At 34.3% G+C, this 15132-nt stretch overlaps 1 protein-coding gene across 4 annotated transcripts in view; it reads left to right on the top strand.

Annotated features, from left to right (window-relative positions):
- The window catches only part of LOC106066613 (uncharacterized), a 188279-nt gene that overhangs the window by 164581 nt on the left and 8566 nt on the right, over positions 1 to 15132 (top strand). For all 4 annotated transcript variants that reach the window (XR_008778244.1, XR_008778246.1, XR_008778245.1 and 1 more), the window contains 4 exons: positions 2644 to 2741; positions 5116 to 5223; positions 8013 to 8048; positions 12888 to 12989. Coding sequence is in view for 1 of the 4 variants with exons in the window: in XM_056031276.1 (XP_055887251.1) it covers positions 2644 to 2741; positions 5116 to 5223; positions 8013 to 8048; positions 12888 to 12989 (344 nt within the window). In the remaining 3 variants the exon portion in view is untranslated. The remainder of the gene's footprint in view (positions 1 to 2643; positions 2742 to 5115; positions 5224 to 8012; positions 8049 to 12887; positions 12990 to 15132) is intronic.

The raw sequence follows: 15132 nt of genomic DNA, 5'->3' as shown, positions 1-15132 counted from the left end.
TGTACCATTGTTGAGCCAAGTGTTGGATAATCCATGGAACTATCATTTGTCTACCATAGTTTTGTCTGTGGACCTTTTTTGTATATCTTAATGCATTTACATAACATAAAGCATTTGTTGTTTGCTCTGTATGTCTGTCTAGATGCGAAATATGCGTAGAGCTCTTTGGAATGCTTATATATTGAAAGCAAGATGAGATCCTCAATTCAAACCCAGACTAGAGTCAGAATTGTATCGATTATAATATTACTTGTATCGCCCGTGATTTTCATATGAACAGACGGGAAGATACTAGATTTGGGGAGAAAAGCATTTTGGTAAGGGGAGGGGGTAGGGTTGGAACAAGCGGATAGATGAGCGAAGTGTAACAACAACAGTGGAATCTGTTCAAATATCAGAACAGCCGGACTTTATTTGAACAGCGCTCTTGGACAGAGCTCTCCCAAATCTGTGGACAAATAAAAATGAATTGCTTATGAAGACACCAAGGCTTGTCCTCCATCCGTTCCATAGAATCATCTGCTCGCTGGCCGTCACCTTGAACTTGGCTACACCAATTTTAAGGACTAGCTTTTATTGCGTCGTGTTTCCGGGTTAGGAAAAAGGCATTTAAAAAAAGTAGTCCAGTATTGACCCGTGCTTTTTTTTTTTCATATCCTAGATCTAGATTGAATCTCGAACACAAAGAGAAAAAAAAAGTGATATTTTAAATCGAGATTCTATTCAAATAAATCGTGTCATCCTCTTCCATTAGGTTTTTAATTCCTTCGTATTCATTCTCTGCTTTGCTGCGGGCCTGTGTATAGCATGTATCAATTTTTAAAAAGCTTACTAGCTAAACTGCCCGGCTCTGCTGAGGATTCATCTTTATCTGCATAACTAAAAAATAGATTCAGTTTATCTCCTGTATTCACAACTTGAAGCCTTCATTTCTTTCATGCATAATTTTACCACAGCCGCATTCCTCACAAAATAAAAAAAAAAAAAGCAATATTGCTTTTTAAATCAAATGCATGCTGGCAGGAAAATATTTTCAAAATTAGAAAGATATCTTCAAAAAAAATGGAAGTTACTCTAGAAAATAATAATGTTAGACAGAACAAACAAAAAAATCAGTAAACAAATTAAAGTTATCTAAGTGTAAGTAAACAAATTAAAGTTATCTAAGTGTAAGTAAACAAATTAAAGTTATCTAAGTGTAAGTAAACAAATTAAAGTTATCTAAGTGTAGGTAAACAAATTAAAGTTATCTAAGTGTAGGTAAACAAATTAAAGTTATCTAAGTGTAAGTAAACAAATTAAAGTTATCTAAGTGTAAGTAAACAAATTAAAGTTATCTAAGTGTAGGTAAACAAATTAAAGTTATCTAAGTGTAGGTAAACAAATTAAAGTTATCTAAGTGTAAGTAAACAAATTAAAGTTATCTAAGTGTAGGTAAACAAATTAAAGTTATCTAAGTGTAGGTAAACAAATTAAAGTTATCTAAGTGTAGGTAAACAAATTAAAGTTATCTAAGTGTAAGTAAACAAATTAAAGTTATCTAAGTGTAAGTAAACAAATTAAAGTTATCTAAGTGTAAGTAAACAAATTAAAGTTATCTAAGTGTAGGTAAACAAATTAAAGTTATCTAAGTGTAAGTAAACAAATTAAAGTTATCTAAGTGTGGGATGGAATTAAGCGATCTAATTTTGTTTTCATCGATTCCTAGTTTATTTTCAAAAGAACGTAGCTAACGAAACATTTATATTTTAGTTGTCGGAAAAAAGGCCTTCATGGGAATCAAACCCTGGACATTTACGTTATAGGTGCGACGCTTAGCTATGCGGTTATATTACTATTTGCAAAAGTTAATTTTAAAAATTAAAAAAAAAAAAAACAATTTAGTACTTGTTCCAACTTTTGACCATACTGACTATGTAGAATGTGTGAGGTAATAGAAGGAATGGAAATACGAGGGATGATGTATAACTTATTCAAGTTTGCTAGCAGTTATTGTAGAACGAAGAATAAAACTTAAAAAAGATGAAATAAAACAAAATGAAGTCGGTAGAACCCGGTAGATAGCAAATATTCTGTATTATAAACTTGTTAACATGATTGTTAATTAAACACAAACAAGTAAAATATTTTTAAAAAGCTGTAAAAAAAAATGAATGTTATATAAGGGAAAGAACCATACATTTACAGCCATATATGAATACTCAAAGATTTATTTCCCTTTTTACATGAAACAAAATTAATTATTTACTACTAATTAATTAATTAATTAATTGGTAATTTTTTTGTTATTGATTCGTGTTTTGTTGGAAATAATTGTGCACAAACTTTCAATTGGATTCGAGACTGGGAAGTGAGAAAAATAAGGTACTCATAATTTGTATCAGACAGACAGACAGATGGAGTGAGTTGATTTAAACTTTGTAAAAAAAACACAATGGTTCACTGTTGGAACCGGAACACCAACACAAGGGATCTAACTCTTACAATTGTCCGTACAATACAATACAAAATGAAACTCGCAAACATCGTAATACTATGGTACACTGTGCTAAGGTGCATTCCATATGAACATATTCTGAGCTGGTATGTAAATAACATTAGTCTGTAAATTAACTTGTTCTCTCTAATCTTTTCGTCTTACAGTTGCCCTGCCTGTCCGTCTGGCTGTATTCCTGTTTCCCCTGGGGCTAGTGGCTGCTGGCTATCTCATCAAGTGGAGGCGTGCTTACTGGCTGACCAAGGTGGGTGCATCACCGAGCATGTCCATACTATTACATGAAACGGGAGAGACCACTTTGTGTTCTTTTCAAATCCAAAGATTATAAACTTCCCCGCGAAGACAACAAATATAAATGGTGGCCTATTTGTCCACAGTTAATGTTTGCGTACTGGCCGCATAAAGATGTGTCCATAAGAGTTCATCTTTGCTGTCCTGTTCAAAAAAGTTATTTTTTGTTTGTATGTTTGTTTGTTAGTCCTGACTAGTTCAGAAGTGATGAAGCAAGGTTTGTATTTGGAATTTCCCACTTTCCATTTTATTTAAACCTTAAGTGAACTGCTAGTGTACTTGGTCTTGGTGGATCTGTTTGGTGTTAAACCTTAAGTGAACTGCTAGTGTACTTGGTCTTGGTGGATCTGTTTGGTGTTAAACCTTAAGTGAACTGCTAGTGTACTTGGTCTTGGTGGATCTGTTTGGTGTTAAACCTTAAGTGAACTGCTAGTGTACTTGGTCTTGGTGGATCTGTTTGGTGTTAAACCTTAAGTGAACTGCTAGTGTACTTGGTCTTGGTGGATCTGTTTGGTGTTAAACCTTAAGTGAACTGCTAGTGTACTTGGTCTTGGTGGATCTGTTTGGTGTTAAACCTTAAGTGAACTGCTAGTGTACTTGGTCTTGGCGGATCTGTTTGGTGTTAAACTTAAGTGAACTGCTAGTGTACTTGGTCTTGGCGGATCTGTTTGGTGTTAAACCTTAAGTGAACTGCTAGTGTACTTGGTCTTGGCGGATCTGTTTGGTGTTAAACCTTAAGTGAACTGCTAGTGTACTTGGTCTTGGTGGATCTGTTTGGTGTTAAACCTTAAGTGAACTGCTAGTGTACTTGGTCTTGGTGGATCTGTTTGGTGTTAAACCTTAAGTGAACTGCTAGTGTACTTGGTCTTGGCGGATCTGTTTGGTGTTAAACCTTAAGTGAACTGCTAGTGTACTTGGTCTTGGCGGATCTGTTTGGTGTTAAACCTTATTGCTAGTGTACTTGGTCTTGGTGGATCTGTTTGGTGTAAACCTTAAATGAACTGCTAGTGTACTTGGTCTTGGTGGATCTGTTTGGTGTTAAACCTTAAATGAACTGCTAGTGTACTTGGTCTTGTCGGATCTGTTTGGTGTTAAACCTTAAGTGAACTGCTAATGTACTTGGTCTTGGCGGATCTGTTTGGTGTATTCAAACTAAGTTTGGAGAATGACGAAAAATGAATTTGATAAAAAAGTTGATGCTGGTGAAACAACAATAAAATCATTCGGAAAAGGGGGGGGGGGGGCGAATTTGAAATGACCATTCCTTGGGGGCTTTTGAAAAAAAAAGAATACTAAAAAATTATGTGGTGCAGGTTTTCTGGGTTAAAAAATATGTACTCATGCCCCGCCTCTAAATCCAACTTATAAAACATGGCGCCAGTCCATATTGAATAAAATGTTGCAAAATAGCAAAATCCATTGAATCAGTCTGTTGTACACAAATCTTCAGGGCCCATAATCCGCCTGTTATTGTCGCATTTATCTGATCGATGACTTAATCTTGTGAGGAGGGGGAGTTTGACTAAAAATAGTTCCTAGTTCTCCAAAAGATACACAGATACTACACGTGATGTTCATTAGCTGTTTTGATTGGGCAAATGCTTTTTTTTCTCACAGAGTTGTTATTAAGTTGTTTTTGTCTTGTCTGTCTTTAATGTGTAAGTGTTCGTGTGTTTAATGTAGTTTTATTTCTTCTCTCTCCGTCCCTCTCTCTGCCTCTCTCTCTCTCTACCTCTCTCTATCATGGGAGTTCTTTATCTGGATTTATTTTACACTTTTGATGCCTACTGCTCTCTGTACTTTGTTTCCAGAGCACTTTAGCGCTATAAAAAAATATAAGAGATTATCTTAAGGCTAAAAGTGCTTTAACAACGTAAAGAATTAAAAAAACAACAAGAATTGTTTTTCTCGATAAACTATTATCAGGAAATTTTAAAGGATATTACAATTTAGAAATCTGAGAATTTTCTGTTGACATAATATATGTGAAATTCAAATACTCGACTGAAGCGCTCAGTTTTACATCTAAATAGGAATACGTTTCATAGAATATAAGAGTTTCAGATCGATAGCATCGACAATCTACCTAAATCCTTTATAACTTATACATTTATATGCTATACTAATAGTATGTGAAAGTAGGCCTACAGAATCAAAAATACTGTTTATTCATTTGAATTCTAGATTTTGTATTTCTTGTAAAACCTAAAAACGGTTTTCTTAGTAGTAGATCTATATTTAGTTTGTATTCGTAATTATCTTATTTTTTAAAGTAACGTCTGTAACGTATAAGATAAGAAGATAAGATATTCTCCCTTTTCCTACAGATTGTTCGTCTGCTAGTACAAAACTGCGTGGACGTGAATCAAGCCTTGTACTTCCAAGGGAGACCACTCTTTGTTACGGCTGCCCATGTTCGCGCCAATATTTTCGCTGTATCCTTTCAACGATAGTTTTTGCTGCATTTGTTTCCCTTTATTTTTTATTAATTTAATTATTTTTAAAGTTGTTTTTTTTTTATACTCCATGTTCCTGTCAAAGTGACAGGTTAATTAAAGTTCTTTGTTTTTTTAGAGAGGTTTGGATTCGTGGAAATTACAACTTGGAAGGCAACCATTTAAAAGATAACTATTATTTTATTTCCTACTGTTAGAGATCTGCATCAACGCAGGGAGACCTTAATAATCTAGTATTTTTGTAGATCTGCTCTATAGTGTTGATAAGCTGTGTATTTTAAAAGGCTTATTATAATTTTTGTGCCTTTTTTTTTATAGAACTGCAGAACCTAAATGTCTAAACTCTAGTGTTTGTAGCACAAAATAACATGAATAGGGAAACAGTAGAGTACAAGAAAGAAGATAAACTTTGATAAAAGAAGAGATAAAACTAGCATTTCAATCTATTTGATAAAAACATTTAAGCAAACCCAAGGCTGCTCTAGTTCTCAGACAAAGTGACTTTTCGAAGTTCATCATTTGCACAAATATACCTGCGGAATTCCATCACATTTTGTTCTCCTTGTAAGCCTAGTTAGTGGGAAGAATATAAGGTGAGTCCCCAAGAGAGGCTATTTCCCTAGTATGTCTTTATATCAGGGAAACACTCTTTCAGTATGTCTTTATATCAGCGAAACACTCTTTCAGTATGTCTTTATATCAGGGAAACACTCTTTCAGTATGTCTTTATATCAGGGAAACACTCTTTCAGTATGTCTTTATATCAGGGAAACACTCTTTCAGTATGTCTTTATATCAGCGAAACACTCTTTCAGTATGTCTTTATATCAGCGAAACACTCTTTCAGTATGTCTTTATATCAGCGAAACACTCTTTCAGTATGTCTTTATATCAGCGAAACACTCTTTCAGTATGTCTTTATATCAGTGAAACACTCTTTCAGTATGTCTTTATATCAGGGAAACACTCTTTCAGTATGTCTTTATATCAGGGAGACACTCTTTCAACGTTGACATTAGAAAAGGTTACGGATTTCGTGGAGATCTGAAACAAATTATCTCCAACATTGTTGACTAAATGAACCCCCGTTTATAAAATAGGTTGTCAAAAAGATGTTCTCTTTCTCTAGTGAATTCCATTGACGGATTAAATGCAGTTCATATTGCTGTAAAAGCCGGACGTTTTACACAAACTATTAAATGAATGTAATGTCCTCCTTTTGCCGGAAGTCTGATAACCTTAAATGAAGGAAACATTAGATGTTCGCTCTATCAGTTACACAACTAAAAACCAATATGAATAAAAACGAATGGGCTATGGGTAGTAAAGTAATTCAAGATTAAAATTAAACAGGATCCATTCTCCCTAACCGAGGCTGGGCGGTAAAGCTTTGCTTCCCAACTGCGGTCCCGGTCTCTTATGGGTGCCTGGCAATAGTTGGGGAAAGTAAAGGCGGTGGTCGTTGTGCTGGCTACATGCCACCCTGGTAAACCTCTGGCCATAGAAATAGATGACCTTTCCATTATCTGCCCTATAGATCGCAAGGTCTGAAAGAAGAACATTACTTTGTCTACTTTCTCCCTAAGACGAAATATTTCAAGTGAACATTCTCCAAGTCAAACAAAGTATCAGTGAAACTCTCATCAGAGATAATACTGACACCAACAACATAAATCTATATCTTGACAAAACAATAAAGATGTTGTATTAGTGTTCTATATCTTCACATGGTCTACGATTAACTGCATTTCTCAGTCTGTTTTGTTTATGTAGGCTAACTTCTAATTAACCTTTTGCTTGTGCCCTTGTGACATTTAATTTCTGGACAGCTCATCCTGAGGTTATCTCTTCAAATTTTCTTCTCTTCAACATAATTAACATTGACAAAGTCGGTTTTTTTTTCAAAAAAGTAATTATTCAAGCATCCAGGCCATTCGGGATTTCATTTTAACAAATTATGAAAGTCAGCCTTTTTAAAAACTCAACTGTCAACGCTGGAACATAGAATCCTCGTTTTATGAAATTCTAGTCTATGACGTTTCGTGACATAAGTTCTTGTCTATGAAGTCTAGTTTAGTGACTAATTAGTAGTTTTACTAAACTATAAAGTTTGGTTTAAAAAGCTGTAGTCTATGAAGTTTAGTCTAATAACTTCTAGTATTGGAAGTCTACAGTATTATAGAATCATTTGTCTAATCCACTTGGTTTCCATCATTATGTCTCTCAAGTTTTCTCTATCTCGTTCTCTGCTACTACATCCTGTACATTGTTTGGATTCAGACCAGATCTGAAAATAAAAATGAAATAACAACCTCAACAACTGGTAGTAGGCTTTATAAAACTACACGATTGTTTACCCTTCCTTTTAGAAATGGATATTTTAATTTGATACTTTCATGGATTTTCCTAGGTGAGTAAATGTAATAGAACATTATTTTTTAAAATAAATTTTTTTATGAAGAAAGAAAGTTAGGCTTAGTCAGAGTAAAATAAATCTCTTTTAAGCCGATATCAGTTTTTTTCTCTCTCTTTCTATCTCGTCTCGTTCCTTTTACACGATTTTTTTCTAATCCACTGGTTTGCATAAGCAGAATCTTTCTCTCTTTCTCTCTCTCTCTCTCTCTCTCTCTCTCTCTCTCTCTCTCTCCGTCACACGCACACTATCATTGCTAAAAGAAAATGGAAGCACAAAATGCCCAAACTTTCAAAATGCTCATTTTTTGTTTCCACAATAGAAATACAGTTTTTGTTCTTTAACTCTTTGTCAGATATATTTTGTTTACTTCGATGCTACAGATTGCGTGGTAAGTATTTGATCAATAGACCTAAGTGTTAATTGTCCTGGTTACTAGATCTTTAGACCTAAGTGTTTACTTTAGCTTTTGATCAATAGACCAAAGTGTTAACTTTATTTCTACATCAATAGACCTAAGTGTTGACTTTATCTTTAGATCAATAGACCTAAGTGTAGACTTTATTTCTAGATCAATAGACCTAAGTGTATATTTTATCTTTAGATCAATAGACCTAAGTGTTGAATTTATTTCTAGATCAATAGACCTAAGTGTTGACTTTATCTTTAGATCAATAGACCTAAGTGTTGACTTTATTTCTAGATCAATAGACCTAAGTGTAGACTTTATTTCTAGATCAATAGACCTAAGTGTTGACTTTATCTTTAGATCAATAGACCTAAGTGTTGACTTTATCTTTAGATCAATAGACCTAAGTGTTAACTTTATCTTTAGATCAATAGACCTAAGTGTTGACTTTATCTTTAGATCAATAGACCTAAGTGTAGACTTTATTTCTAGATCAATAGACCTAAGTGTAGACTTTATTTCTAGATCAATAGACCTAAGTGTTGACTTTATCTTTAGATCAATAGACCTAAGTGTTGACTTTATCTTTAGATCAATAGACCTAAGTGTTGACTTTATTTCTAGATCAATAGACCTAAGTGTAGACTTTATTTCTAGATCAATAGACCTAAGTGTTGACTTTATCTTTAGATCAATAGACCTAAGTGTTGACTTTATCTTTAGATCAATAGACCTAAGTGTTGACTTTATCTTTAGATCAATAGACCTAAGTGTTGACTTTATCTTTAGATCAATAGACCTAAGTGTAGACTTTATTTCTAGATCAATAGACCTAAGTGTAGACTTTATTTCTAGATCAATGGACCTAAGTGTTGACTTTATCTTTAGATCAATAGACCTAAGTGTTGACTTTATCTTTAGATCAATAGACCTAAGTGTTGACTTTATCTTTAGATCAATAGACCTAAGTGTTGAATTTATTTCTAGATCAATAGACTTAAGTGTTGACTTTATCTCTAGTTCAAGGACCTAAGTGTTGACTTAATCTCTAGATCAGCGATTCCCAAAGTGGTCTATATATAGACCCCCAAGGGTCTACGAAAACTTCCAAGGAGTCTACGAAAGTGAAAAAAAATAAATTGTGGGTCTCTGAAATGTCCAAGGGGGTCTTCGATAATGGATTTCATTTAAGCAGGTCGTGACTTTAATTTTCACACCCCGTTAATTTAATTATTTCCTAAACTAATATATGATTTGTACATTAGTTAGTCCTTGAAATATACGATTTAAATCAGTGGTTTCCAAACTTTTTTGTCTCGTAGACCCCCTTACCATGTTTTCTGAGCTACGGTAGACCCCCCCCCCCCAACTGATTAACTTATATTGCATTTTTTGCAAATTTACCTACTCCATTTTTTTGAAACTTATTTCTAACTGATGTGAGTCGAAGTATGAATAAGTAATTTAAAGCTACATTTGAAGTAAGAGAGCTCTATCTTTTTTATTGATAAAAATTCAAATTTAAATCAATAAAATAACAATATATATAATTATATATATATATTTGCCGGTTCATCATCAATTTCTATGGATATTATGTTTCATATAAGAATTTGATGTTCTCTGAAGTAGTCCTTAAACATTATATAATAATTAATTTATTAATTAGCCTTAAGTATCATTGTAAATGTTTTCGCAAAGAGCAGTTTCTCGTGTATTTCTTGATATTTCACGTCTGGCTCAAATATTGGGTCCGCGGAACTGTTTTCACTATCAGGAGAAGGGGCGAAGGCAAGTAATAGTCGACTAAACCAGTGCTCATTAGCCTTCGCTTGCAGCCTACCTAGCAGATGGAAAACTGAATTCAAACCTCTGCTGCCTTGCAGCTTACCAAAACATGGGAAAGGTTTCGTGGATCAACCCTGAGGAAAAATAAGGAGCCGGCGTTTCTTAGGCAGTTTGCAGCACACAGCGTTACACCCTGTGAGAGCCTGGTATGCCGCTGATCCCAAACTGTAAATGTCGTTTACAAAGAAATACATAAGAAGCTTTTGAACTGCATTGTTGCTTAAATAATATCAGAAGTAGGGTTGCGTAAAACAGTTTTTTAAACTACTTCCACGGCTGGAAAAACCTATTTCTTTTTGTTAAACATTAGTTACATGTAGACAAAATTAAGCTATTTAAATAATTTTGAAATTAAATAGAACAGTTTTTTGCTTCATTAGCAGGATAAATATTTATAGGATTACCTCAGGTACAAATCTGAGGGGCTAATTGAAATAATTACATTAATGGGATCTGAAAATTAAAGTAACGACCTGCTTAATGAAATCCATGATCATAGACCCCCGTGGACATCTCATAGACCCCCAATTTAATTTTTCCCTTTCGTAGACCCCTTTGAAGTCTTCGTAGACCCCTGGGGGTCTATATAGACCACTTTGGGAATCACTGATTTAAATGAAAAAAATGTATTTAATTTAACACTTAATTTTGTCTACGTGTAACTAATGTTTAACAAAAAGAAATATAGATTCTACAGCGTTGATTATTTAAAATCGGGATCCATTCCTTCCTTGTCAAACAAGCGGTTGCTAAGTGAATTTTTATGACGATATGTAACTAATTATACCGGAGGATTATTTGAGACGAGGCCACTCTGATAAAATTTATAAAGATGTGAAAAACTTACAAACACTCAAAGATAAAGTTCAGAATAGAACTACAAAATATTTCTTCAATATCAGGTAGAGAAGATTTTGTGAGCGTCTTACAAGATCTCTTTACTCTACTACTTTCTAGCCAAATACGAAAAAAAAACCACTTTGGATAAAACATTTGATTTCACCAGCTGTTGAAGTGGTTTTGTTGGTTTGGGCGCCAGTTACTCGCCTTCGCCCCTTCTTTTGTTAGTGAAAAGAGTTACGCGGATCCAATATTAGAGCCAGACGTGAAAGATCAAGAAATACGTGAGAAACTGCTCTACGAGAGAACTTTTACAACGATACTTAAGACAAATTAATGAATTAATATTTAATGTTTGAAGGACTACTTGACAGAAAAACTAATTCCTATGAAACATAATATCCGTAGGAACGGAGCATGAATGGGGGGGGGGGGGGACATGAGCCTATTTAAAAAAAAAACATTTCCAGAGTGTGTTTGGTGATTTCAATAATACATATTAATGGTTATTTAAATTGGTGTACATTTGAATTTTATCAATAACAAAAGATAAGATTTCTATAACTTAAAAATGTAGCTTTAAATTACTTTTTCACTCTTCAACTCACTACAGTTAGGAATTAGTTTGTAAAAATAGAATTAGCAAAAAGGAAGTATAAGTTAAGCAAGGATCTACCGAAAACCAGAAAACATGACAAGGGGTCTACGAGGCAAAAGAGTTTGGGAACCACTTCTTTAGATCAACAGACATAATTAGTGTTGACCTACTTTTAAGATCAATAGAACTGAGTGCTGACCTACTTTCTAGATCAATAGACCTAAGTGGTGGCCTAGTTATAGATCAATAGACTTACGTTTTGAAATAATGTAGCCTACAGCCTACACTTAAGATTAACCATTGAAGAGGGCGCACTTTTGTCTATTGGGATGAGGAGATTGTGACGCCCAACAATAATGAGTGTTGTTGGCGGTCGTTGACCGTAGCACCAAACTGCTGGTAGACAACTAAACCGCTGTATGCTTATTATATATTTAACTTGTAAACTTTGAAATAATGTGAATAACTTTTTTGAGAACAATACTTAATATAACTTTTATTACAATATAGACAAATTTTAACTTGAGATGAAATAAATAAATGTAGTAGCTTTTAGTAATAATACAAAATGATATTTTAAATACTATCTAACTCACTACAAAAATACGTCTTTACACTCTGGCATTCTGAAGTCATCTGTCCTACGTAAGACCGCTGACGACAGTGCCGCATATCTTGCATCATTCACACTGCATAGCTAACCTCTTCCTACCGTCACCATAGAATACACACTACAAACACACACACACTCCATAACAATGAGCTTGTAAGTTCGATCAGAAAAAAAAAATTAATTGTTGACAACTTCTTACCGTCCGTTTTTATTTTCAATGGCTCTACATCCTCCCAGTGGCGTCAATACATCCACCCTGACAGAATGAACACATTTTTGGAGAGAACGTGTTGTTTTTAATGTTTTACATTTGTCGTTTTGAAATATTTTTTTTTAGATTTTGAAAATAGATTTCCAAACAAACTTTTTCATTTTAATTTTCATTACTTCATGTAATAGAAGCAGTTGCAATGGAAAACAAATGACTTGGCAGAATTTAATTTATTGATTAACATGCATGACTAGTTTGACCTAGGAACACGCTTAGGATGTAATCATCTTTTTTGAAGTAATGCCTACATTTCAAAAGATAAGATAAGATAAATCCTACTGGATAAAGTACTTAGAAATATATTTTTTCTAATTTAGCTGAACTTTCACCATTTTGTTTTTATAACAAGGCTCTTAATTAACACTAATCCACACATACACAAAAGCATTATTAGATCGTCTGCTGTAAAAAAAACTAAAAACTTCTTGAATCAATGTGCAATCATAATGCGTTTAATAAAACTAATTTGTTTTGAGAAGTCGAATGGCTAGTGACTTAATAATCACTCTTTTAAAGGCATTTATAATAGTAATATGCAGAAATCAGATAAGCAATGATGTGTTAATACAGACAAATTAATATTTAGTAGCCTCTAATAGACTTGACTTTATATGAATTCAAGTATGAATGAATCTTGATTTGGTTCCCCAGAGGAGTGTTGATCTTCTGCTGTTCACGTGCATGGAAGACGACTGGGAGAAACTCTTAAAATTAATCACTTTCTACACCAGAGATGAGAATTACCTCAGCAGGGTAGGTATTGAATAGGGATGTTTGGTGAAGATCTAGAATTACCTCAGCAGGGTAGGTATTGAATAGGGATGTTTGGTATAGATCTAGAATTGCCTCAGCAGGGTATGTATTGAATAGGGATGTTTGGTGCAGATCTAGAATTACCTCAGCAGGGTAGGCATTGAATAGGGATGTTTGATGTAGCTTTAGAATTACCTCAGCAGGGTAGGTATTGAATAGGGATGTTTGATATAGATCTAGAATTACCTCAGCAGGGTAGGTATTGAATAGGGATGTTTGATATAGATCTAGAATTACCTCAGCAGGGTAGGTATTGAATAGGGATGTTTGTTATAGATCTAGAATTACCTCAGCAGTGTAGGTATTGAATAGGGATGTTTGGTGCAGATCTAGAATTACCTCAGCAGGGTAGGCATTGAATAGGGATGTTTGATGTAGCTTTAGAATTACCTCAGCAGGGTAGGTATTGAATAGGGATGTTTGGTGTAGATCTAGAATTACCTCAGCAGGGTAGGTATTGAATAGGGATGTTTGGTATAGATCTAGAATTACCTCAGCAGGGTAGGCATTGAATAGGGATGTTTGATGTAGCTTTAGAATTACCTCAGCAGGGTAGGTATTGAATAGGGATGTTTGATATAGATCTAGAATTACCTCAGCAGGGTAGGTATTGAATAGGGATGTTTGATGTAGCTTTAGAATTACCTCAGCAGGGTAGGTATTGAATAGGGATGTTTGATATAGATCTAGAATTACCTCAGCGGTGTAGGTATTGAATAGGGATGTTTGGTGCAGATCTAGAATTACCTCAGCAGGGTAGGCATTGAATAGGGATGTTTGATGTAGCTTTAGAATTACCTCAGCAGGGTAGGTATTGAATAGGGATGTTTGATGTAGATCTAGAATTACCTCAGCAGGGTATGTATTGAATAGGGATGTTTGATGTAGCTTTAGAATTACCTCAGCAGGGTAGGTATTGAATAGGGATGTTTGATGTAGATCTAGAATTACCTCAGCAGGGTATGTATTGAATAGGGATGTTTGATATAGATCTAGAATTACCTCAACAGGGTATGTATTGAATAGGGATGTTTGATGTAGCTTTAGAATTACCTCAGCAGGGTATGTATTGAATAGGGATGTTTGATGTAGCTTTAGAATTACCTCAGCAGGGTAGGTATTGAATAGGGATGTTTGATGTAGATCTAGAATTACCTCGGCAGGGTAGGCATTGAATAGGGATGTTTGATGTAGCTTTAGAATTACCTCAGCAGGGTAGGCATTGAATAGGGATGTTTGATGTAGATCTAGAATTACCTCATCAGGGTAGGTATTGAATTAGTTTGTTGCGATGTAGAAAACTAAACCAGATCTTGTAATGCTATGTATTGTCACACATGTTTTGACAAAATCTCTGAATCATCTTTTACAAATAAACTAATTTTTAGTTACAAATATTTACAGGCTTAGGGCTAAAACAATTTTTTAGAGAAGAATACAGTGAAACTTAAGCAAATCTCAAAAATAGCAAAGCTCTTTTGTTATATTTCTGCTAGACTGCACTAAACTTTTACCATGACTCAAAGTTTATTAACAAAAGTTGAGATGTACTTGTTAGACTACCAATGCTAGAAGAGCTTTTGAGGAAAATGTCGAGACGTTATTTCGAGTATGGTGCATCAAAAGGCAAATGAAAAGCGGATGGTTTTAGAAAACGTGGTCAACGAGTCGGGAAAAGTCCAGAACACGGTCACTGAAGATGTATTTTCAAGCGATGCAGAGTAGAGTCAGCATATCGGCTTTAATTGGAAAGATCTAAGCTTATGGTCATCTTAAATGAGCAATACAGGAAGTGTCGAAAACATATTGATTGATTTCCTTATAGATACAGATATGTTTTTAATAAATGGCGTAATTTTATTTTTTCAATGTTTATTTTTAATTTTCATTTGGGAGCCACCAAATTCCCATCACCTAGGGCCTCCAATGACTTAAGGTCGGCCCTGGTAGAAATATTCATAAGCCCACAAAATGTTAAAAGATTTAATATTCACTCCTGTCTCCGTCTCTCTCATAAGGCTTTCCCTTTTTATTTAAATATTGTCACGTCTCGTCAATCATGATTAAAATTACATCAGCCAAC

The sequence above is a fragment of the Biomphalaria glabrata genome, chromosome 5 (genome assembly GCF_947242115.1).
Source record: "Biomphalaria glabrata chromosome 5, xgBioGlab47.1, whole genome shotgun sequence".
Classification (NCBI taxonomy): Eukaryota; Metazoa; Mollusca; class Gastropoda; family Planorbidae; genus Biomphalaria; species Biomphalaria glabrata.
The sequence above is the reverse complement of the archived record's forward strand: the minus strand, read 5'-3'. Positions and strand labels throughout refer to the sequence as shown.